The following is a 26,202-nucleotide window of genomic DNA, read 5'->3' as shown; positions in this document are numbered from 1 at the left end:
TGACTCTTTGCCCTACACTTCCCTAGAGCATCTATCGACGGCTGGCTCTATTGGAGTGGCCAGTAGATGGGAGTATTGAAATCACCAGAACTATTTAAGGGATCTAACCAGTTGCTTTTCCTTCCTTCCCCTTCCCTCCCCTTTTCTTCCCTTCCCATCTCTTCCCTTCCCTTCTCCTCTCTTCTTTCTCTCTTTCTGTGTGTGGCCTGCATTGTGGCATCTGGTGGGAGATGCTAATTACAGCAATTAAGTAAAATGAGGATGTAATATTGCTTAGCAACCCAGTTACCTAATATGTAATTTTCCTAATTTGGCTGAATCTGTGTGCTGCAACTGTTGTTGCTTTAATTAAGGATATTAATAATAATGTTTTTGTATGGAACATTTTATGCAACATTCCCAAACACCTATCCAGAATTAAATGAGTGCATAAGCATCCCTTGTGAGACAGGTTTTTTTTTTTTTTTTCTTGCATGTTTGTTTTTCTCAAAAGCAGTCAGGCTAGGAGCCATATCTGAGGATTTGGAAACAACACGAAACCCAGTAGCCCAGTTGTTGGTAGAGAAACGCTTGTCCTGATATCTGGCAGGAATGTTAGTTAGACGAAGATTTGACCTGGAAGTGGTCTTTTCACAGTCAGTCTGAGCCTCCTGGGATATACCACTTTGGGCATTTGAAATAATTTAAAGTCATTTTATTCTTTCTTTGTATCTGATTTGAGGATCTATTTACAGACATCTCTTTGAACTGGATCCATGTTGCAGTGAACATGAAATCTTAATGATTTTTTGTTGTTTTGAAAAAAATAGTCAACTTCTCACCCCCTACACCCCAAAAGATAACTCTAATTCAATAAATCAGAAAGTTACTACTAAAAACACCAGTTGCTAAAGATGGACTTAAAGGAAGAAACAGGAAATGGATGTTAGGCGGTTCTCACGAAATAGTTCATCCTAGTTACCTTATAAGATTAATTTTGTCCATAGCTAAAGTAATCTGGAAATTATTATTTAGTGGACATGAACCCACATTCTTTGGACTAGCATTAGCCACTACTGTTCTGTATGGTTGAGGGGCTAAGGGTTGTGAGGGGAGACATTAGTCACAAATTTCTTATACAATCATCCTCTTTGTGTTCTAGCTCTTCATTCAGCATTCATTTAGCAAATATTTACTGAGTGCCTTCTCTGTGCCTGGAATGATTCTAGGTGCTAAGAATGTAGCAGGGACTAATCAAATAAAAATCCCTGCCCTAATAGAAGTTATGTTCTAAAGATAATGGTGGCTTCCCCTACACAGTCTGTGATAACTGCTCTTCCATGCAGTGTTCATTAGCATCTTTTTTTTATAAAGACATTTAACTATATATCTGTATCTATATTTTGTAACCAGGAAATAAAGCATGTCCTTAGGGTTCTCCAGCAGTTTCAGGGATGACTTGGAAACTGGGTGTGAATGGCAGCTTGAAAGCCTGTCCCAGGGTGCCAGTACTTTTCCTGGCTGGGTAAAGAAGTTATCTTTTCTCAGGCAATACCAGTTTCTTGGTTGCTGTAGTTTAGTTCCTGCTACAGATAAGAGACAGATGGTCATATTTTTAAGGATACACAAATAGCTTAAAATGTAAAATAATTGAAAGATAAATAATAGCTATTTCAGAGTCCCCGGAGACAGCAGATCAGGACAGATCTTTGGGAAAAGTCTTGGGAGGAATGTAAAAAGGCTGTTCCTGGCAGAATGGGAGAAACCTAGGCAGATTATAGCCCTACCTTTCAAATGTCCAAATGGTGACTTCTAAAAATCATAATGTTCACTGACATTTACTTGGCACTCAGTTGCCAAAATCTGCCTACAATAATGTGTTTCTAAGTGTGGACTACGAATAAAAAGTCCATTAGGAAGCACTTTTGTTTGCTCCAAATTACAAAACATTTTTAAATAGATCAATTGTGTGTGTGTGTGTGTGTGTGTGTGTGTGTACTTGCATGCATGCACACACTTTCCTCTGCAAAATTGAATGCAATTTAAAAAAAAACTTTGGAAGAACCATGCATTTATGCAGATATTCAACCAACATTTATTGAACACCAACCATGTATCAAGTAGAGAGCTAGAGACCATGAAATCAGTAGGGATGACCTTGATGAATGAGGTCTAAAAGGTAGTAATCATAAAATCATGTGGAAATGGATTAATGATGATAAGATCCAGAGAGGTTTGTGTCTGAGGAGGAGATCATGTGGTGTATGCTTGGACATGAGCTCCAATAGATTACCTGTGGTCAACAGATTTTGTGCACCCCAACACCTGCTTACTAAGTGGGCACCTGACTGGAAGACGAGTTCCAGCTCTGCTAGAAGTGCTTCTACCTCATGTTACCTCCAAAGAAACAAATCATCTGCTCCAAGCATGGGTCCCCCTGGATAGGTCAAGTTCCAGAGAGAAAACCACAGGGGAGACCGCTCACTAACGTCCCTGGAGAGTCCCTGGTCAGCCTGGGCTTAAACACTTCCACAGAAAACGTGGACATTTATGCTTAGCCCTTCCTCCTCTCCATTCCTAACACACAGCCTTCTCTTTTCTAGACAAAATATTTCCAAACTATTCTCTTTATGAAGTAGTTTGGGGTACTGTTTTGATCATTGTCTTCTCACATCATGATATTTGTATAATATTATATTCTACATTACTGGTTTCCTTTGTAATTAATTCTACTTGCTTTTGCATTTACAATCATTTATTCAGAGTAGGGTACTTCCCTACTCTGTAGGAACTTTATTATACTCCCAAAGGTATTCACAGAGCAAAAAGATTAAGAAGCACTGTCTTAAAGCATGGTGCCTGGAACCAAATGCTATATTTCAGGTGCTATCTGATGAGTGCCAGGGGACACGAGGTAATCACCTGCTCAATCCCAGTAATCACACCAGAGCTGTTGGCAGCTCTGGGTTGAGTTAACCACCAATTAAATTTCTAGTGGTGGTTCTACATTATGTCTCCCTCACTATTATCTTGTTGGTGGTTAATTGCAATGCTTAGCTATCTTACATCCTAATTCTGTGGTTTTTCTTCTCAATTTTGGACCATCTACTAATTAAATGTTCATGTCCTCTACAACTTTATAAAAGTCATTAATAAAAATGTTTAGCAGGACAGGTCTGGAGATAATGCTCTGCCTCCATCCCTAACTAAACTGAACCCTAAAAGCTATTGTCATTTAACAAAGTGAACTTTGCACCAACACTTATGATTTTAAGTGTAATATGGATATTAAAGGAAATTTTGTTGTCATGTTCTTTCTGAATATTCATTTCATCTATTACCTTTCTAGTAATCCTGTTTCTGAGTGAAATTGTTGAATATAAACAAGCCTGCCATGAACTGCTTTCTCTCCTCCAAAGCCAGAAATGAATATTTTAAAAATCCATTGGAGAATCTTGGCTGGGAATAGGATTACAGAATATATTTTATTCCAAGTTTTGAAAAGCAAGATAGAATTTTCACCTTTCCAGTCCTTTAACCTCTGACTTGTTCTTCCTGATTTCCCAAGAATCCCCCCGAGTTTCACTTTTGGAGTGTTTGAGTCCTCCCAGAACATCTGGGTATAATCCTCCCAGGCAAGACTTGAATTTATTTGGAGTAGGTAGTGCTTCTTTTTTAGAAATGCTACTCCCCCTGGGCTTCCATTGCACCTTACTCAGGTTCAAGTCAGAATCATTGTTAGGCTGAAGATACAGGGCAGCTTCTATCTCTTGTCCCAAGGACATTTAAAAGATAGCTTATGTTGTCTTTGGTATTGTTAATTAACTTTTGCTCATTTAGACCTTCAGTTTCCCATCCAAATAATTACTTCTTTTGAATACTGGTTTGACTCCTTGTAAACTTTCTCTCTTTCAGGGTAGACATGGGCCTTTGGGGATCTTGGTGTTACTTAGAAGCCACATACTAGGTTCTGAAGATCTTAAGGCCCTTGTGTAGTATTGCTTTAGTTTATGTTGAGCCTGAGTTTCCCGTCAGCCACCTGTGTGCAGATGCTCAGTAAGCACAATATTTGATAGGCATATTTCAATATTTTATATCCAGAATTATTTTATTGGCTTGGCATTGGCAGAATGCAAATGCAAATTTGCATAATTTCATTCACCAAAAGAGAAACATTTCTCAGAGCAACTATAAGTTGTATTAGGCCATCATTTTTCCTCTATCTTTTCCTAGTAGCTATAAGGCTATCATGGTGGCCCACATAGCACAAGAGGTAAGGGAAAGGATTTTCAGCTTACCTCATTTAGTGGCCTTGACTCTTCTTTGAAATGCCATGAATTGTAAAACAATAAGCTCTGTTAGTGCCATTAAGGTGGTATGGTGGTGAATGTCCATAACTCCATAACCCCAGCTTCTTACTGTCAGCATTCAAAATCAATTAGTGGGAGAAGGTATAAAAAAAAAAAAAAGAAAACCTGTTATTTCAAATATATTTCTAGAAATGAAATAACATATTTTAAAAATACTGTTAAATTTTTAAAATTCTTTTTTAGATATTTATTAACATTGGGATTAACATTTTGATAGTCACAAAAACCTGGGAAATAATTTACTCTAATTCAGTCCCCTGCACTGCCCCCCACTATTCCTCTGCCTCTACTGATCTTTCTGCAATTTACTTACAGTTCTATTTTTTTTAAATTAGTGTTTTGTGTATATACTAGATATTGAGATTCAGTGTGATATATTCATGATTGTACATACAAAAGTTTGGTCAGGTTTACTCCACTGTTTTTCCCTTATGTATCCTTCCTCCTTCTCCTCCTCAATCCACTTTATCTACTCTAAGCCTTACTCCCCACCTTTTTTTCCTTTTTATCTCTCATTCTTTCTCCCTCCACTTCCCTTATTTCAGACTAGTTTCTACATATCAGAGAAAAACATTTGACATTTGACTTTGGGGACTGGCTGATTTCATTTAGCATGATAATCTCCAATTCCATCCATTTACTGGCAAATGCCATAATTTCATTCTTCTTTATGGATGAGTAATACCCCACATTTTGATAAATGAGGTTGTCTTTCTGTTTTAGTCAGATTTTTGCTACTGTGACTAAAAAACCTGACAAGAACAATTTTAGAGAAGGAAAAGTTTATTTGGGGCTCATGGTTTCAGAGGTCTCAGTACATAAACAGCTAGCTCAATTGCTCAGAGCTTAAGACCAGACAGAACATCATGGTGGAAGAGTGTGATGGAGGGAAGCAGCTCACTTGATAATCAGAAGCAGAGAAAATATATACCCCAAAGGCACTCCACCCCCAGGGACCCATTCCCCCAGCCACACCGTCCCCACCTTCAGTTACCACTCAGTGAATACCATCAGGAGATTAACTGATTGGATAAGGCTTTCATTACCCAATTGTTTCTCCTCTAGACCTTATTGTATTCTTGCATTGTCTTACACATGAATTTTAGGGGTTTTAGACATTTCATATCCAAACCATAACACCTTCATTGCGCCAGAATTTCCCAAAAGGTTCAGATTCACCCTTTGGAGGAAGATCATCATAGTAAGCAGGTTGCCTCAATGAGCGGAGAATCATTTCTTCACTCACCCACCTTGGCTTATATCCTTTACTGGTCCTCTGCTGGAGACTGGCTTTGACTCAGTTCTGTAACTGAGAAATCAATTTCCTGAGAACTTGGGCTGCATCTGGAGTAAAGAGGATCCAGGAGTTTATAGGGGAGAAAGGATCTCTCCTAATTTCACTGTCTCTTCAGAGACTGGACCATGTCTGCTGTGCTCACACTGAGCCCTGAGTTTGCAAAGACTGTATATGGTGTGGGCTGCCCTACTAAACACCATAGACTGGGTGGCTTAAACAACAGAAATTTGGTTCTTGCACCTCTGGAGGCTAGAAATTCAAGAGCAGGCGCTTCCAACGCTGATTTCAAATGAGAGCTGTCTTCTTAACTTTCAGATGGCTGCCCTTTTTGCTGTGTCCTCACAGGGTTTTTGTTTCATAGCCACATAGGGAGAGAGACCTGTGTCTCTGAGGTCCCTTCCTTTTCATAAAAGGACACAGTCCAACTGGATTAAGACCCTACTCTTACAACCCTACAAATTTAATAACTTCCTTTTAGAAGTTTTTATTTACAAATGTAGTCATATTGGGGATTAGAGTTTCAGTATATGAGTTTGAAGGGAACACTGTTCAGTCTATGACAGTGATCAATAAATATTTGTTTAAAATATCAGATGGTGAATGGCAAAATCTTTATTCATTGATGGAATGAATGAAGAGTGATTTCCAGTGTTCTGTTGGAAGAAGAGAAGGAATTTGAACAGAGCAGGAAGCTCCTCTATGGCCCCTCAGGACACCCTGAATCCAAAAGAATCACTACAGCTTGCAGGTGTCAGCATCTGTCCTATCTGTCTTTTACTGGAGGCCAGCTGTTTAGTGTAAGGGATTATTAGGCCACAGTGGAGGATCAGTTCATTTCATCCCGAGGAGGGCTGTTCCACAACCAGGGCTCAGGGACGGGGTGTTAAGAGCTGGATGTCTTCCGTTTAGGAGAACCCAGACATAAACAAATGCAGAGCAGCATAGCTGAGCCACTTAGTATTCTAGCACCGAAGTGCCACCAACACTAAACAAGCAACAAGCAAAACACTCAGGACATACTGAGTCAGAATTTATATGCTTTTCAGTGTAATAGAAGTCCTGATTCTAAAAACTGGAAGTTTGGGGTTCATTTCAGTTTCATAGCTTTTTACAATCCACCTTTAAATTGTGTAGTATTTTTTTTAAAGGAAATTTTAACTAAAAAAAAAAAAAGAAGAAGAAATGAAAACACCTCTAAAATTGTTTTCTTATATATTTATTTCTAAGTTTTCATTTTACATAGTTGAATTACATATTCAAGACTCTACAATAAATATATTGACAGCTATTCCCCACACTTACATATAGTATTTATAACATAATTTGATGGTCTATGTAATACTCCATCCAGAGAGTGTGCATTCATGCGTATAGCAGATATCTGATGTATTTCACTTAATATCAATTTAGAGAAAATGTTTTTGTTATCCATACACAAAATAAGTAGCAGAAACACGAATTTGTTTTTATCTCAGAGTTTGCATACAGTATTATACTAATATTGTCATATCAAAAGAAGAACACATAATTCAACACATGTGCTATTTTTTAGATGGTAAATCAACCTTTTCTTTAATATAATTATTAGATAATTCACCCTTGGTTATTTGAAAAATCAATCTTTCCATTTTCAATCAATAAGAATTTAGTGATGGGATGGATAACAGAACATCAACAGTCCTGTCTTCAAGGGCTCCTTTTCTCATCATTATTCCTGTACCATGCTGGGCTTCCACACTGATGACTCCTGGTACATGACATGGGTCAACCTGATACAGGGCTTTCTCACACCTTGTTACATCCTGTTAGTAATATCATTTCTCATCCTCAGAGCTACCAAGTGTGAATCCTCCAACAAATCAAATTTTCCAGTTATTATTGGCTTCAATTGTATAGTCTCTCCAGAAAAATAAATATTGGTCAGAAGTTCACACACATACACACATACACCACATTCCCCATGAGGGTGATTTATCTTGTTCTCGCTTTGCTTCTGCCTTTACAACATATTTATGCTGGAACCAGATTGTGACAGAGTTGACACCCTCTGGATGGAATTTCAGAGGGTGGAAAGTCAGAATGACTTAGGCCAAGCAAGGCATAAGGGAACCAATTTTTATGGAATGTTAACTACAATATACCTAATACTGAACTAAATGCTCTATATATTTTATCAAATTTAATTCTAATGCTATGGGGCAGGAATTATACTTTTAAAATAAGAAAACTGAGGGTAGGTATAAGACATGGAAATATTTATTGAGTTTACACCACATGCTGGTTTCTGTGCTCGCTCCAATACACAGATTATTGTATTTCATTTCAAAACACTATCATATGAGGTAGTGATTCTTAAAAGATCTAACACATGGCAGACAGAATTGAATGGTGTCCAAATGCAGCTTTTTATGCCTGATATACTTCACTTAATTTAGATTTAAAGAAAATATTCTTTTATTATCAGTATACACACTAGATAGTAGAAACAACAATTTGCTTATATCTCAGAGTTTCCAGAAAGAATGTAGTAATATTGTCTTGTTCAAAATAAATAAGTCAACTTGTGCGTTATTTAGATCGAAAATCAACCTGTTCTTTTTCTTTTTTTAAATAATTTTAATTGTAGGTGGTCACAAAACCTTTATTTTTTATTAATTTATTTTTATGTGGTGCTGAGGATCAAACTCAGTGTCTCATACATGGGAGGCAAGTGCTCCACCACTGAGCTACAATACAACCCCAGCCCTCAACCTGGTCTTTAATATAAATATTAGATAATGCACACTTGATTAGTTGAAAAATAAATCTTTTCCACTTTCAGTCAGTAAGAACTTAGTGATGGCCTCCCAAACTTCTGTCTTGTTCAGTTTAACATACAGCCTGCCACCTGGGCCCCACTGATAGAGGTTTTAAGGTTTCAAGAAAAGAAATGAGTACACCTTTCTTGTTTGCTATAGATACATTTTTCCTAATTAACTTTTTATCTGTTCCTCAATTCCATTAAAATCTATATCAAACTTTGAGAGAAATCTTCCTGGTTTCTTCAGCCGTACTTGGCTTTGAATCCTCCAACAGCTTCTCAGGCTTTTCAGTCACTCTTGCTCGCTTCTTGTTACCAAATGCCCTCCTGTCTCTGGAGCCAATGGGTGTCAGCCTGGCAGGTTAAACCTGTATGGATACCACACCAGCAGCCACCTGCCTTTACACTGTCTGAGACTCTATTCCCAGGGAGATCATGGACTTCCCTAACTTTAATGAACCTCACAGCCAAAAGGCTAACCTTTTCCTTCAAGCTGATTGCAAATCACCACCTCTCCCTCCAAATTCTAACTTTATAAGACAAAGAAAGTGCCTCAGAGTCATACAACAATCTTGTTTTTCTAGAAATTCAACAGGCTATAAATACACTTATTCCACTGATAATTTTGTGTGACAGTATTTAGGTTTACAAGAGAAAATAAGCTTTTGTATTTCCTTTGAGCAATTGTTAATCTAGAGGTAACAAGATCTTTGCCTAAGAAAATAACCCTCCCATCCACCATGGAGCTAGACAACTGGCATTTCTCTAGCAAATGGTAAAGTGTTGCTCTCTGTATTCAAAGATAAGGATGAAAATGCAAATACCCTGGAGAGAAGTAACATTTACAAAATTATACTCACGCTGCCCTGCAAATGATTGATATGAGAGTCTCTCCCAAAAGGAATTGAGGTATCAAGGAGCAGGAGTCTTTTCAAGGTGATGAGTGAGAAGCAGGAGCCAGCGCCTGCTCAGAAGGTGGTGCTCAGAGTGCTTTGATTCTTCACATTTTAAGTCTGGCCTTTTAGAAAATTATTTACTACCCAAGTCACATATTATGCCAAGGATAAGTTCTAAAGTCAGTGTGAAAATCTTATGGAGAAAGAAAAAAAAAATCCTTTCTTGAAAATCCCTTATATTCCCACTAAAGTACAGTTTTCTGCTGTTTCTCAAGAAGTGAAGAGTCTCCAGTGCCAGTTCTTTCTCCAGCAAGGATAAACAGACTGCATGCAGCTTCTTCAATTGAGTCCTCAGTTATTTGCTTTCATTTGAAGATCATCTGCATAACAAAAGTACCCACCCAGAAGAATATGCACTGCAGCCTGGTCCTCCTGACTACCAAAGAACTAGGGGAAATGAGTCCCACAGGAAACATCAGATTTACTTTCCCATCTCATGTTCATGCTGGGACATGTAGAGGCTCAGGAATGGAATGCTGGAAAGAATTTTACACAGCCATTTAAATTATCTTCTCTATCTCATTTATTTTCTTTCTTTTTTTTTTTTTTTTTTTTTTTGCTGAATGAGTATAGCAGGATTTGCACAAGTTAAAGTCATTATTTGACTCCTCTGAGTTTAATAATATGTGCAGCTCTTGGAAGCTTCTTGATCTGGACAGAAGATGGCAGAAAAACGTGGAGAAGGGTAGAGTGTATCCATTTGGTTCGAGATCACAAAAATGAAAATAGATCACCAATAGATCTACTAGGTGATATGCCCAGTGGATAAGGGAATATTTTGATAACAATCTCTCCCTCCCACCCCCACCCCAGACTGGTACATTCAGGTCCAGGGAAGGGATCACCTCAGGCTGGCATGGATCTGTCCTTTGCAACCCGAACTGGTACCAAGCAAGGGATTGAAACACACCTCTTCAGGGCAGAGATCAGCAGGGACCTCTCCCATTGGACCAGAAGCATTGTACAGGGGTGCCACAACTCGGCAGAACTCATTGCGGAAATCACCACCCGTGAGTACTGCTGGGGGTGGGCTGGGGGTGGGCTGGCTGAGGGCTGACTGTGTCACTCTTGCAGGAAGGATTCATCCTCCACTGGCCTCAAAGTAGTTCCCATTACTGGCCTTCTGAGGTACTTAAAATTTCAGAGGCAACTGTAAATTCTTCTCGACCCAGGCAATGTATGCCCAACTGAAATATAAGCAAAGGTTTTTATGGTGAAAAACCTTGTTTTGCCTTCATTCAATAAAGCTGGCAGGTAACTTGGATCGTCAGTTACCATTTTCCTATCCATAACCGGTAGGTGGATTACTGGAAGTCAGGAACTTTGAGGCATAAACTAATAGGATTCTTATTTATAAGCCACCTGAACTGATTCAGAGTAATTTTTCACAGAATAATATTGGAAATATATTAGGTAGCTACACTATATCAATTATTGAGTGACCACTGTACACTAGGTATTTTATATAATGTCTTTTCTTTTCCCTTTTCAGTAAGAAATAACTTTTTGTGGGTTCAAGATCAATTAATGAAGGCAAAGCCATCCTTTTCAAAATTGGATAAAATACAAAGGAGACATCAATGTAGATATTATTTTAATGTTTTGCAGAACTTTTGATTCAGGGGTATATATGCATATGTGTGCATGTAAATGCATGGTCCTGGGTCACAATAAATTGCCTATCTAATCAAAGAGTCACAATTCCCTTGAAACCTTCACAAATCAGGAAGCAAATTCTTAAGAAAGGCTAAGCAACTTGCCAAAGCCATACAACTAGTCAATGACAGAATGGACTTTAACAAGACTGTGTCACCCTAAATTCCATTGCTCATTCACTATCCCCTGCTATACCAGTGAGTCACAGACAATAATTCTGTTCATGTTGCTGTGATAAGTAATTTGAATGCTGTCTTCTAAAACAGATAGATGATAGATAGCTATCAAAACATATTTAAATATACAGACATACGTAGACACATATAATTTAATTCTTTACTTGGGCAAAAGGTAAAATAAGAGACTGGAAAAGTAATATGAATCTAAGGTAACATTAATAGACAAAATTTATGCTGTAGAGTCTTGTACCTTTGCTAAGGCAGACTCCTATTTAACCCAGTGTCCTTTGTCAGCAAGCACAATGCACAGTTGTCAGTGTCTAGAATGTTATTTTTCCTATTCCTGAGATCTAACAAGTTGTTTCTGGTTCTGAGATCTATGACCAACCTCTCTCAGGTCTCTTGGGGACACTGGTAAAGAGGGCATCATGTGAGTGACATAGCCACTCATATCCTCAGCAAGTCTTCCATTAACTCTAATTTTGAATTTCTTAGGATCTTTTTCCTTGTAGTATTGGCTGCCCTCTTCTGTTTTGATATCTCTTTTATGTTCTTTTATTTCTGTTTCAGTGGAAGCAGTACAAGGTTATAGTCACAATTGGGGTGACTATTAAGTTCTTAAATTCAAAGAGGCTTGGATTCAAATTCCAGTTCTATTTTTTATTAATCATTTCTTTAATCCTTTAATCTCTTCATTTATAAAAACAGGAGAACAATACCTCAGAGGTGTAATAGGAATAATAGGACTCACATCCAGGTTTGTTATCAGTAGGTAGTATTATTAATTGCTCTTATTATTATTATTATCTCCAGACCTGTGTTGTCCAATATAGTGGCCTTTGTGTGATTATGTAAATTTTAATGATTGAAGTTTAATTATTTCCTCAGTTGTGCTAGCCATATTTCAAGTGCTCAGCAGTCACATGTACCTGATGTTTACTCTGTTGGACAGTGTAAATCTACAACATTTCCATCAGCTCTACTCTAAAGGAAGAAGATTCCCTACAAGATGTTTAAGAATGATGCTTCTAAACTTTAGCTGCACTGGAAAAAATCATCATAATATTTTTGTTGTATCCTCAAAAACCTTAAATTGCTGACCCTCCGTACCCCCAAAGATTCAGATTAAACAGTTCTGGGATGGAGCTTAAAAATGACATCTGATAGATTCCAGGTGGCACTGATACTGCTGGTCCATGGACCACTCTTTGAGTAGTACTATGCTAAGGTGCAACTTCTCAGGCACCAAGGAGCATTCTAAAAGAAGGAACTCATATTACCATGTAGTACTTCTTGTACTACTTATTGTATTTGAAAAGTCAGATGTTTTGTAGAATTTCTGCTTCAATGTATCCAAGATAATAAGTGCCTTCTTATAATTACCCTCAAGACTAATATGTACCTCCATATGTTTCCCCTCAGTATTGAAAATCCTTTGGGAATGACCCTGAAGCTTTTATCTTTGATGCCTATGCTCTATGACAAGAAACACTAGAGTTTTGACCTGAGAGTGAAAAGGCATAAACCACCCAAACTTAATACATTTATACATGTAATGCCAGCAAATTAAGATTTCATGCAACATTTTTGGGAGTGTTCTAGGAAAGAATAAAGATATCCAAAGGAATTTGGTTAAGTTGACATTCTATTTTAAATTTTGTAAAATCTTTCTGGCTTGATATGTGGCATTCCACTTCAATAGGAAAATAATGAGGCTGTTCATCAACTAGCCAAAGAAGGATAACAAACCTAGCTGAGCTAGCTGAGTGATGTCAGAAAAGAAAGGAAGCGACTAAAGGTGCAGCCCAGTTACAACTTAAAAGATGCCTGTAGACAGTGGGAGGAAAAGGTTTCTGTTCTAATCACAGCTTCAGTTAATGTGAATATGTGTTCAGTTTATCCTGTGTAGACTGAAAACATCTTTAGATAGCTGCTTCCATTACATAAAGGCCACAAATACCACTTGAGTTCAATTGGAGTTAAAATTCATCACAATCAGCTAATTGGGAATATCTGAAGACACAGTGCAAAGTTCATACATGGAAGAAGGATAAAATGACCATGTTGAGAGCTGACTCATGGATTCTGCAAGTGGTAGAAGTAGAGTCCATGAAAGAGGAGGAGTCAAGATGGCATCGTCACTACCTCTGTGCCACTATCCCTGGTCCTCCTTGGATTGGGAGGTAGGCCCAGTACAGGGCCCAGGGTCCTGCACAGAAAGACTCGGAACTATTAGAAAGGACAGCTTCAGGAAAGATCACCTCTTAGTAAAAGTTAAAAGGTGTCTAAGTGAATCAGAGGAAGGGATGCTTTTTTCCATCAGAGCTCTAATTAAAAGCCACCTCATTCTATGAGCAAGAGAGATCCCTATTTTTTTTTCCCAAACTCTGACGTTCATTATTCATGAAAGAAGAAACCTGAGAAACTCTCTGCTTTGGTCCCATCTCATACCCCTCCATGGGGAAGATGTGACAGTGTGGAAAGAACTTGGATTCTGAACATTGAATGTCCCAGATGGTGACGTGTTCATCTCTCTGAGCTTTGCTTTACCCACCTATAATATTGGGCTAAGTTCCTGCTTCAGAAGTTTGTGTTACGGTTATCTTCAGTAAGAGCAAAGCTAATAATGGTAGAGAGTGAGTTCTCACTCAGTAGTGTCCTCCTCTTCCTCTTCCCCAACTGTCCTAGCAAAGAAAATGTCCTGGTTTCCCCCTACCTCGTTTAGATGTAGATGAAGCCCCAGTCAACTGGCCTGCCCAGGCCTATTAAATATGATGTTTTGTGAGTGAGGGGGGAAAAAAGCCAATCTTATACTTAACAACTTTTTTCAGGACTCTTTGATTGTGAGTTTTAAAAGATATACTTAAAACTCTTCCTAATTAGGGATTAGGGTGCTGGTGACTGTCCCCCTGTGCAGCTCATAGGCTTAAACAGCTGGACTCAGATTTCTCTAAATACAGTGAGGCTCCCTAGTGAAAAGCAGGTGCCAGACCTGCTTGTGAGGTTTCTTCCCTATTCTTTTGGATGAGACGGTGCCCTCGGATGGATATCACCCTGAGATTCCTGGGTTTTTCACAGGGCCAGGGGAAGAAACAGCATTCTAATGAAAGGTACCATGTCAGGGACTCTCCCTAGCAGCAGCTTTTCCAGGACTTATGACCATCAGGGACATTAAAAGATCACCACTTTCTGAAACGAACTTTGTTAGACGTTTTCAAATAAAAAACCAGATTATTTTTTAATGATTTACTCCTGAACTCCTTAGTATACACCATGTTAACTTTGAGAACATGGTGAGGGAATTCCCTCTTCTTTCACCCACATCAGACATACCATTGTGCGTGTGTGTGTGTGTGTGTGTGTGTGTGGTGTCCTCATGGTAAAGAGGAAAATGATGATTCAGAGGTGGCTTACTTTATTTGAATCAAATGTCTGGGTTTTTCTGGCTCAAGAGAAGGGCCATCTGGCCTTTGGAGGGCAAGTGCTCCTTCCTCTTGACCTGTGTGTCATCAGATGGACAGAAAAGGAAATATTCAATGAATCCCACCCAAAGGAATTTCCTTCCATTTATATCCCTTGGTTCCTTGGGGCTAGGAAATTATCACATCAAAACAATCCAAATATTTGAATTTGACAAAATTATGTACATGTATAAAAATATGCCATAGTGAATTCCACCTTTATGTTTTTTCCTACAAAAAAAGCACCAATTTAAAAAAAGGAAATAAATCAATAGAAGGAAGACCTGTAGAGTAGAGGAAGGGAAATAGGGGGAGGGAGGAGGGGAGGAAAATAGGAGGCACTGGAGACTGAAATGGAGCAAATAAAGTTCCATGCACGTATGATTATGTCAAAATGAACCCTACTATTATATATAACTATAATACACTAATAAAAGCCTTAAAAAAAAGGAAAAAGAAAAAAAATCAATCCAAAGTGGATATTTTTGTGAACAACTACTATTTTTTTTTAAATTTTAGTAAGAAATTTGTGACTGCTCTGTGGGACTGAGGAAACTAGAAGTATTAAGCACCTGGGAAAATCAACTGATGAACTGATTTCCACCATTTCTATTTCTCTCCCCCTTCCCCTCTCCTTCAGCCTGCACCTACAAAAACCAGGAGTGCCGCCTGACCATCCATTATGAGAACGGATTCTCTGTCTCCACTGAGCCACAGGAGGGTGCCTTTCCCAAGACAATCATACAGTCCCCTTATGAAAAGCTCAAAATGTCATCCGACGATGGAATCAGGATGCTGTATTTAGATTTTGGAGGCAAAGAAGGAGAGATTGTAAGTGTACTTCTCTTTTGACAGTGCGATTGCATTTCTTTATCATGCAACCCACCTGTGAGGAGTCCTAGACACAGGGCTAACTGTATTCACGGAGCATCTGACTCAACAAAGTACTTGCAGACCCATATTTTATTTGATCCTTGAAAAACAGTGATTAGATTCAATTATTTCAGTGTTCTTTCTTCGGCTTCGTTTTTCATTAGAAGACTGCATAAATATTGGAATCAAAGGAAAGAATCCTTTATAAGGTTAGCATTAAATTCTTATCAAATAAGGTCTCAGAAGCTTAAAAAATGTGACATTCATTTTTTAGAAGTATGGAGCAGCCATAAGGTCCTGGCATTGTGCCAGGTGTTCAGACACAGGGAGATAGATGAAGCATTCCCTGCCATCACAAGGCCTCAGAGGAGCAGAGAGGACAAGAGCAAAGAGGTAGAGCTGGACAAGGGGCAGAGTAGCAGGGGCAGAAAAAAAGCACAAGAAACTGGTCAACTCTACCCGAGTGGAAAGAAGGACCCAGAAGGGCACAGAAGTTTGGGACTCATGTCAAATAACAGGATTAGCACATTTACTGGTGAAGGTAATATTTGTATTTCTCATACCAATACAAATAGTCCATGTGTTTAAATACATGATTGCCTGTGACCATTGCTGCTTGCTATGTTGAAAAATATGTTACTTCAGTTTCACAGAGGGTGAGAACAGTGCTTTCATCTGAATTCAGGCAAGTGTAGTTGTGGGCATTTCCCAGGAAGATATAGCATTTCATTTAGCTTGTCAAGTACAGAACTTCAAAGAGGCCCTAGATTTTATAGTAACTAGTTTCTTTTCAACTCCTTCCTAGCCACCCAGATAATCAAGAACTTGATTGTTGACCTCCCCTTGATAACAGGGATGGAGAATATGTAAAACACAGGAGACAAACCTCAACTTGTAAAATCCAGATATTTCAGTTTAGCTGCTGGCTTTCCACAATTCTTCCTCTGTTTCTGTCTCTCCACATTTATTACAGTTGTTTCTCCTGTGGGAATTGACTGCTAATTTTTCTGGAAACAATTTTGGGATACCCAGAAGTAGATGGTTGAAGGGACAGGTCACATTTAACAGAGTTCAGGGCCTATTCTGTCAAAACTTCACTGTTCTACATCATGTGACACTGCGCACCCCAGCATAGGACCAGGCTCCCTGCTGTGGGTGCCACAGGTAATCACCATGAAGTTCACTTCTGTGGCTCATGTTTGACCTCCACTAGCTTCTGGGAACTCTTCCTAGACAATCATTTTTTTCTTACCTCTACAATGGATCTACAGAATTGTTTTGAATTCTTGTTTGGTTTGTGCGTGTCTCAATCTTTAATTATAGCCTAAAGCAACCAGTTTGGAAATAAAGATGTGATGTGAAAGTCCATTTATTAAGAATATTTCTAGTTCTATTGCTGCTCTATCAATCACTCTCAGCTGTGTGCTTTTCCCTAAAGGTGACTACTCTAACAAAGTGAAAAAGAACAGGAATCAGTCTCCTATTTTGTTCTTGGCTTAAAGATTCAAGACTATTTTTGCCCATGAGGAAAATCACTTATGTCTAAATTCCAGCCTTCCTGCTTGTAATTACAACCTGACTTGGAAGATTTAGGAAGGACTGTTTTATTCCTGGTAGACTGGGTTGATAAGCTCAAGTTCAGACACAGTCCTGAATGTTTGGTTGAGCAACCCCAGAAGGCGGCAGCAGGCCTTTCTGGAATGGGGAATAGATCAGAGAGGAGTTGTAGCAAATGCAAAAGACTGAGGGTACAAGGTCTCCTAGATTCTCTCTCTGAGTCTGCAAACAATGTACTCCAAATTTCTTTGGATCTGAGTCACCCTATTCATAAATACAGGGAGTGAAACGGTGATCTTTAATATTCTTTCTGAAAGCTGCGCTCTGTGTTAGTGATATAGAACGTTACGATGAAGCCCTGGCTGTGGCATCAGATAGACATATATTTGTGTCTACACTTTCTAGTCACTGTAAGATCTACAATTTCAGAAAGTTTTACAGCTTCTCTAAACCTCAGCTTTCCCATGTAAAAGATGAAGATGGCAACAGTAGCTAACTCATCGGGATTTTGTGAGAGGGAATTAAGTAAGATAGAGAGAAGCTGAGTACCTGACTTGTAATGAGCACAGTCTTAGCTTTGGTAGATATTATTGTCATCTCCAGTTCTTCATCTCCAACAGTGTCATCATCAGGACAAAAATGAAAACAGAAGAGAACTAGTATAGCTACCCCAATTTTCCTAAATCAGATCAAGTGATAGAATTCCACATGGAAAAGACTTTCATGCTCTACCATGTGTGTGCTGGGTTCTGCAGGAACCACACTGAGAAGAGATGTCACCTTCACAGAGATGTGATACACTTGCTTACCCAGGTGTAAGTCAAGGACAATGAGGACACACAGCTGCTTAAGGTTCTTTGGTCCCAGTTGACAAGGAATTTTCACGTGCCATATCTTATTTAATACTCTTATGACCTGCAGGTTAGTAGGACTGAGAATAATTTTAAATGACTTGGCCAAGATTATACATCTAAAAAATTCAAGAATCAGGACTTAAACCTCATCTTTAGGTGTGTAATTTAGTATTGCTCCATGCTGACCCAAACCCAACATAAATATCATGATTGTGGAGACAAAAATAAATGGTTTGGACAGTCAAAATGGGTAGCATCAATATTTATGGGATTGATATAGATAAATCTCACAAAATCTATTTCAGAAAAAAAGATGTATGAGATGCAAGAAACAAGTTCAAAGAGTTACTCCTTTATCTCGCTGGGAGGCAATGATTTCAAAACATAATTGCTCCAGTTAACGCTTAAAAGCCGAGGTGCTCATAGATCTGTTTGATGTGTAAATCACTACTCTGCATCAAGCATTAATTTAACATCTCTCATGTTCTCTTTTTAAATTTCAGCAACTGGATCTTCATTCCTGCCCCAAGCCGATTGTCTTCATCATTCATTCCTTTCTCTCGGCTAAGATTACAAGACTGGGCTTGGTGGCCTAAACAGAGGGGCGACTTGCCTCAGAAAAGAGGTCTGCAGTGCCACTAGAGTGTGACATCAGGCACCACCTGTAGTGAGCAGTGCACCCGAAGTAGCATGCCACCACGGCCAGCTTCAGGTCTCAGGAGTCATGTGCAGCTGTCCCAGGTCCTCTGTCAGTTTCAGCAATTATACAGGGTGCACTAAGAAAACACCATGAGGAAGATCAGACTAGAACTTTTTAGAGCAGAATGAGGTTAAAAAGATGATATGACATAGCATAGCTTCTAAAATATGACAACCAAGGACATGGCCATTAGAACAGCATGTGCAGATCTTAATCATACCAGTTTCTAGGCGACTGGTTCACCCAGGTAAGCAAGGGCTGAATACATGAGAAATGGATACTTTCACTTACTCCCTCCATCCCAGCAACAATGATCCCTAGTTCTATTGTGATTTTATTTTGTAATTCTAGTTAACTTGACTTTCACTGGTAGAGAAAGAAAAATACTTCAAATGGAAACCCACCTTTCATTGAAGTATGAAGCAGCTGTTGTTTCTTTTTTCTTAATGAATTCTCTTTCAGTGATGTAGAATGATTCCAAAGTGTTGTCATTGGCATAGGCTGAGCAGGAATTAAATAAAGCATCAGATACTGATCTGAACTATAAGCTAGCAGAATCTGAGCCAAAGTAGACTGCTTAAATTGCAAAGATTTGCTGAAGACTTGTGTGTACAAAAGATGATTAATTTGGGGACTACACTTACACCAAGGTCTGCTATCTTATAGCCAAAACTGACAACTTTATTTATAGAAAGAAAATTGTGGGTATTTTTAAAAAGAGAGTGTCATCTGATACATATATATATATACATATATATATATATATGTATATATATATGCATATAGGTCCATATCATATATGCATATGTATGATTATATATATAAAACAATCTACCAGGTTGGGGGGTTAATTAATTCTCCCCCATTTCACTGTTTTCAATGGAAGTACTCAGCAATTGATTGACCTTTCATTCTGCTTGTGCTTGTATGCATGCATTTTCAAGCAAGTAATCGAACAGTCTCATGTAATTCTGGATGATGCTCAGTTTTACATATGGACCCAGCAATATGGTGAAATCTACTGGTAGCATCTGCAACTCTTGGGATTCCAGGGAAATAATATAATGACCTGATATTTTTCTATGAAAATATTTTGAGACAGTATATAGCACATTACTGATTTAATGCTTTTGCATCTATCCTTCAAAATTAATTCACCAAAAATAACATCCATTATTTGATTTTGGAGTCACTTTTCTCAAACCTTCAAAATTAGCTCTAGAATTTCTGTAAGCATTTCTGTACTTTTTCCCCTGTAGTTTATGTGGACAAGTGTTCTGTGTTAGACCTGTGTGTTTTAAGAGTCTTATTTTCGCAAATACCTATGCAAAGAGCTTTAAAAAGTGAAACTGTTTTTTTAAAAAGTAATTTTGCTCCCTTATATGTATATGTTTATTGAGTTGCAAAGTTTTATTTTAAAGCACATTTCCCCAAAGTATGTAGTATAATACAACATTAGTTCCAAGGGGCTTTGATTGGGTGGTATTTTGACCAGTGTCAGTTGGATAGGGGTTTGGTAATAAAAATCTTTGTTCAATCCCGAGTTTTAAAATGTTAAACAGATTTCATGATTGCCAGCCACTTCAGAAACTCTAATGCTCATTACAATTCTTCAAGCGGGTTTTGGGTGGGTGGATCCAGTGTGTCTTTCCTTACACTTACCCACAGAACTTTCTGGGAGCATCTTGTGAAGCTAACGTTTTATAAACCATACTCTAGTAAACAAAACTTTAGGTCATTGACATTTTGTTGTTTGTTTCCTATTTTAAGATACTAAAGAGTGAAGTCTTAGCTTAAATACTGTAGGAAAACATTGACACATTTGTAAATTACACTGCACTCTTTCATTATATATTTTCAAAATCACTGGAATGTTGTTATACAAGAGAATTATACTTGTGTATTGTAAATAACATATTAAAATGCCTATATTAATGCCAATAGTTTAATTCAACAATATGTAATCTAAGGTGCTCGGTACTACATGAAGTATGAGTTAATGACTCTTAATTAAGTTGCAAAGATCCTATATATATTTATAGACAAATTAAAATGATCATAATAATTACAAATATTATTTCCTTATCACTTAAGTCTTGGACTGATTGATATTTGTGTGAGAGTCAACAGAAACTATATCCTCTACATTTATAAAAATTTAATTTAAATATTTATATTTTAGGAAAAATATATTTGAATAAACTTAATGCATTTTCTGAAGTAAGTTAAAATGTATTATTAGCAAAGAACTAGAAAATTTTGCTAAGAGAGTTGTGTATGTGAACCATTTTTTCTTCCCAATTAAAGTGTATTGTATCAGAGTGGCTATAATGCATAATTTCAAATAATCAATTTTTTTCTCATTCTGAATTCATAAAATTAGAATGAATAGTGTATATCTTCATCTTATTTGGATGTGTGTTAGTGTGCATGGCACAGGCTCAGATTTGTATCATATCTGAGTCAACAGATAACTGAGTCATTTGGGGGAATTTTTTTTTTCCAATTTGCTATGTGTGCAATCTCATGAATTATTAAATTTTCAGTGTTTGTCCCTACCTGGAAATGATACTGATGAGCAATATTTTAATCTGTACTTTGTGGTAAGCTGCCTATTGTCATTGGATGAGGGTAAATTCTCTGGCTTGAGGATTTCTCTGTAACCCATTTTAACAGGAATTTTTAAATCCAATAGGAATATGGATATAATTTTTTTCTGATTTGAAGTAAGTAGGAAAAATAATGCCATAAGTTTATCACAAAATACCCATACAGAGGCATTTAATTAATTTGTTCAACTGGTCCTTTGTCCAAAAGCTCATTGATTCTGCTTGGTTGAAGTCAGAAAAAGTGGTCTTAATGGTCAGAAAGATTCTCCTAAAATTAATAGACAGGGCCTTTGTATCCCATTTTACAAATATTAAATATGCTATATTGAGGGAATCAGAGTAGGCTGGGGTGAGAGAATGATTTTTGGATGTATCTTGAGGTTTTTGGGTTTTGTGTGTATGTGCGTCTGTTTATAGCACCATGAACATCATGTACTATTTATGTATGGATTAAATAAATATTCACCCCTGATTTCCCGTGAAGAAGTTTATATTACATTCCAAATATATACCATAGTGGATTGGATGGTGGTTTCATGACAGTCACAGAGGACCATGGGAGTATGAAGACAAATCCTGCTATTCTTTTCTGTCAAGACTGGCTTGGAGGGTGGAAAAACGGGACGCCACTAGCAAGCTTTCATGTGTGTTCACTTATCTTTTTTTCTGAATTCATTGAAAATATACAATTTTCATCACATTGTGGTAAACATTAACAGACTCCCTAAAATATTAGTATTATCTCTAAATTATTAAGTTGACTCTAGTTTCAGGATAGGTTTTCACCTAGGATGTAGGGCTCGCATTTTTAACTAAATTTTCATGGGATTTGACATGTGCACCAAGTTCTAAGCACCTGAATTCTCTGTTGTACTATATAATTTAGATTGTTTTAAAATTGTTTATAATAAATGTAACAGGCTATGATTCAAAAATTTTTACTAGCTGAAACTTCAGCAGTTCTTGAGATTAGATTTTGAACTGAACTTTCAAAAAAGACCTCAGAGATCATAAAGCACATTTTTGCTCAAAGTTTACCTATAGTTTCAGCACTATTACCTTCATATATCTAGGTATGTGGTTTTCCAGTAACAGCAACATGGGAAATACATAGAAAAATAAATTTACACCAACTAAAAAATGTTTAAAGTTTGTACCACCTAAAGTCACCCCTCCACACACACACACACACACACATACACACACACACACACACACCATGGTCAAGGTGCTACATTTTGGGAAAACTGATCTCATATAATATGCCAGTAAACTCAGGAATCTCTTCTTGAACGTCTTTGAAAATGTTCATCTAGCCTGAAATTGAAATTTTCCAGCTTATAGAGGAGGGAGTTCCTTATCTCCTCAGGCAGGCCACTCCATTGTTAGATGACTAGAATTGCTTGCAAGGCTTTGTGCTTTTAGAGTCAAAACTTCTGCCTGCCTAACCTTGAGTTCTGACCCTGCCTCTACCCTAGAAAACACTGAAAGTCCAATTTCTCTTCCTCATGAATCTCCTGTATACAAAAACAAGTCAAGGCTGAGAGCTACTAAGTAATGTATAATGAGCTGAAAAAATGGCTTTCAATAGGATATTCAAAATTTTTCTTTTTCATCTTTACAGAACCAGTTAACAAGATTTAGACTTTTATAATGCGTAGTGGTAGGAGGGATAGGAACACAGGCATTTATTTAGCCATCACTGGGTGTCTATTTGGTAATCATTTGGAGGGAAATTTGACAAAAATCCATAAAAATTTAAAATGCATGCACTTTTTGTCATGTGGGAATTAATTCTAGAGATATAATCACACAAATGCACAATCTTTGCAGCATTGTTTGTGACAAAAACCAAGAAAAAGTCAATGTGACCATCAATATTAAATAAATCCTGGCACACAGGTATGTGTGAATATTTCTACAACTCAAAATATTAATATGGATAAAACCTCTACGTGCAAGTTCCGCAAGATGCATGTCCCCCATTTTTGTTTTCTTTTAAAGTGGTTCTCAAGAAGAGGCAAAAGATTGCTACTTCCCTATGCCCCACTGGGAACATTCTGGAAATCTGTACTAGTGCTATTTGGCTATCCCAGTGATTGGAGGCAATGACCCCACTATTGCTATTTAATAAACAACAGCCAGAGTTGATTGACACTCTGATGAGGACAGCTTTGCATCAGATGGAAGCACTTCCCAATCAATTGTGTGTCCTCTGAGATCCATGTAGGTGAAAACCACTTAAAATTATCTGAGCCTAGACCTTGACTTCATTTTACCTATGAAAACATTTTGGTTCAATATGATCTGAATATTCTAGATAGGCAACTATTATGTAAATGGAAGACAGTTTGTGTTTTGCTCAGGACATTATCAAAGATTATTAACACTTAATAAAAACAAGTCTGTGTGTGGTACCTGACAGTACAAACCACCTGACACTGCTGCCTCCAGAGTGGCAAATCTCGATAAAAGTCAAATGTTGAACTACTTCATTTTGTCTTCTAGTATAGTAGTACCAAAGCGTCACCGTGTTGAAATGCATATTATTTTATATCATCACTTTGCTTTTTAAATACTTCTTTATCTCACAGGAAATATTAATTTTCAAAAATCGAGAGTCTACATAGTTTATATCACTATATTGGGCACATCCTTAGTATCTCCCAGATACCTTCAAGCTACCATCTTGACAACTCACTTCCCAGCCGGTTACTCAAGCTCAGGCACCACCATGGCCAGCTTTCTGTTTCTGCTTCTTAGAGCAAACCAGTTGCTTGCCTGAAAATGCTGCCTCCTGCACCTCTGGTAGTCTGCTGCCAGGCAACCAGGAGGAGAGGCTTACTTAAATTTCTGGGTCCTATCATCAGTTCCAAGCTTGGATGAAAAGCCACGCTGCGGGACACAGAAGCTGACTTTCAAGCAGCTGCTAATGGTAATAAACTGAGCAATGCAGAACTGTAGGGGATTTAAATCTTGGTGGGACTGAACAGGATTAGCAACAGGAAGGTGCTGAGCAGATAAGCAATGCTCTTCCTCCTTTCTGTGTCCCTGTCTGAGATATGGTTGTTCCATTCTCCATCCCTCCTGAGATAGACCATGTGACAAAGACACCTGCTGCTGAGTGACTGGCTGCCTCTTTGGGCCTCGCGTGGCACTAATGTATCATTTTGCCTTATTTTCCTGTCTTTCTTGCCCTTTTCTCCTCTTTTTTCATCACTCTCAGGGCACTGGGATTGAACCTTCCAAATAAACCATTAGCACTTAATCCTTGCCTCAAATTTTTATTTCTAGGAAACTTGGTTCAAGACCATGACTTACCTATTTCATTGATGAGCAGAGAGGGATGGAGCAGGCCCTTAATCCCAGCAATTTGGAAAGCTGAGGCAGGAGGATCGCATATTCAGGCCAGCCTCAGCCATTTAGTGAGACCCTGTCTCAAAATAAAAAATAAATAGAAAGGGCTGGGGATGTAGCTCAGTGGTAAAACACACCTGGGTTTAGGAACCAAAACTGTAAGACTGGAAGATGCCGCACCACACAACACAGATCACCAAAGAGTTTACTGCTTTATTACAAAAGGCTGTGTGTTTATATAGGTCTAAGAAGAGGTCGCAGGGCTGAGGTAGATAACAACAGGTTGCCCGTTTATTGGCAAGCTCTTCCATATGTCAGTTCTGGAGCCCAAGAAGTTAATTCTAATTGGGGCTAAGGCTTCCTACCAGCAGGGTTTGAACATTGGCGGAGGGAAGGTTTCGAGCCAGTGAAAGAAACAAAGAGGAGAAGGAGGGTCTTTAGACGCCATGCTGGGGTTTTTCTCTGGGGTGCGGCTGCCCTTATGTTTTCCCAACAAAAACAAACAAAAACCACTTATGACAGTAAAAGGGGACATTACCAATAATTCTTATAGGAGGGTGTTTGGTTCTGAGAGTGGGCAAACAGTGGACACATGTATGACATATATGTGCACATATACAGATGTCTGAAGGATGAATGCAAAGTCCTATTGTCACTGCTAGAAGTAGGCCAGGGATGATGGCTGAACATCCCTTCCATATTACATGAACTCTTTTTTTTTTTTTTTTTTGGTACTGAGGGTGAAACCCAGAGCATTCTACCACTGAGCTACATCCTCAGCCCTTTTTAATTTTGAAACAGGGTTCCACTAAATTGCCCAGGCTGGCCTCCAACCTGTGATCCTCCTTGCCTCGGCCTGAATAACAGGAGCTGGGATAACAGGTTTGCACCACCAAGCTCAGCAACATTAGCTTGTTAAAAGGGCATTTGAAAATTCCCTTTTTAAAAAGGTTCTTAAACATGTTTTATCTGTGCATATAAAATCCAGAATAATAGAACTATGTGAACATGTGGCTAGAGATCAATTATTATGTCGCCTATGGTCTTCTAAATTACACTAATTTAGAAGTTTCACTAGGGGAAGCAAGTTCAATACCTCATTAAAATGATTAAACCATGTCCAAGGAGGGTCTGGATTCACATTTGAATGATAACAGAAAAACAGCAGGAACCTCTATTTTGGCCTTTTCTTCTCTATTCATTTTCCCCTGGGTCATGAATGAACAAGGCCTTTTCTTGAAGGGAGTGAGGCTTCATAGAGGACATTGCTCAGTGTCAGAGCAAGGAGAGCAGACCAGAGGCAGTGCTAACTAACCAAGCCCTGTGTACACAGAGGCAGGAGAAGCACTGCCACACAATCAAACCATTCATCGCAGGGAGGAAAAGGTGCCCTGCAGACAGAGCCTCTAGGACTGACTCCAAACTGTCCTGTTCTCCCAGCTGGCCTGATAGCTGTGATTCTGCCTTGGCTTGGACAAAGGCCTGAGAATGCTGAAAGAAAATTTTATTCAAGAAACAAAGCCATTTGTATTTTCAGCAACTTTTAGTTATAAT

The 26,202-nt window shown here is 38.2% G+C and overlaps 1 protein-coding gene across 1 annotated transcript in view; it reads left to right on the top strand.

The window, feature by feature from the left end:
- Nucleotides 1-21,763, top strand: part of Sntb1 (syntrophin beta 1) — a 227,363-nt gene extending 205,600 nt beyond the window's left edge. The window contains exons 5-7 of the mRNA XM_076835407.2: nucleotides 10,216-10,412; nucleotides 15,339-15,529; nucleotides 18,486-21,763. Of these exons, the coding sequence (XP_076691522.1) occupies nucleotides 10,216-10,412; nucleotides 15,339-15,529; nucleotides 18,486-18,578 (481 nt within the window). The 3' untranslated portion in view covers nucleotides 18,579-21,763. The remainder of the gene's footprint in view (nucleotides 1-10,215; nucleotides 10,413-15,338; nucleotides 15,530-18,485) is intronic.
- The last annotated feature ends 4,439 nt before the right edge of the window (nucleotides 21,764-26,202 follow it).

The sequence above is a fragment of the Callospermophilus lateralis genome, chromosome 16 (assembly GCF_048772815.1).
Source record: "Callospermophilus lateralis isolate mCalLat2 chromosome 16, mCalLat2.hap1, whole genome shotgun sequence".
Lineage (NCBI taxonomy): Eukaryota > Metazoa > Chordata > Mammalia > Rodentia > Sciuridae > Callospermophilus > Callospermophilus lateralis.
This window is presented reverse-complemented; position numbering and strand designations above follow the sequence as displayed.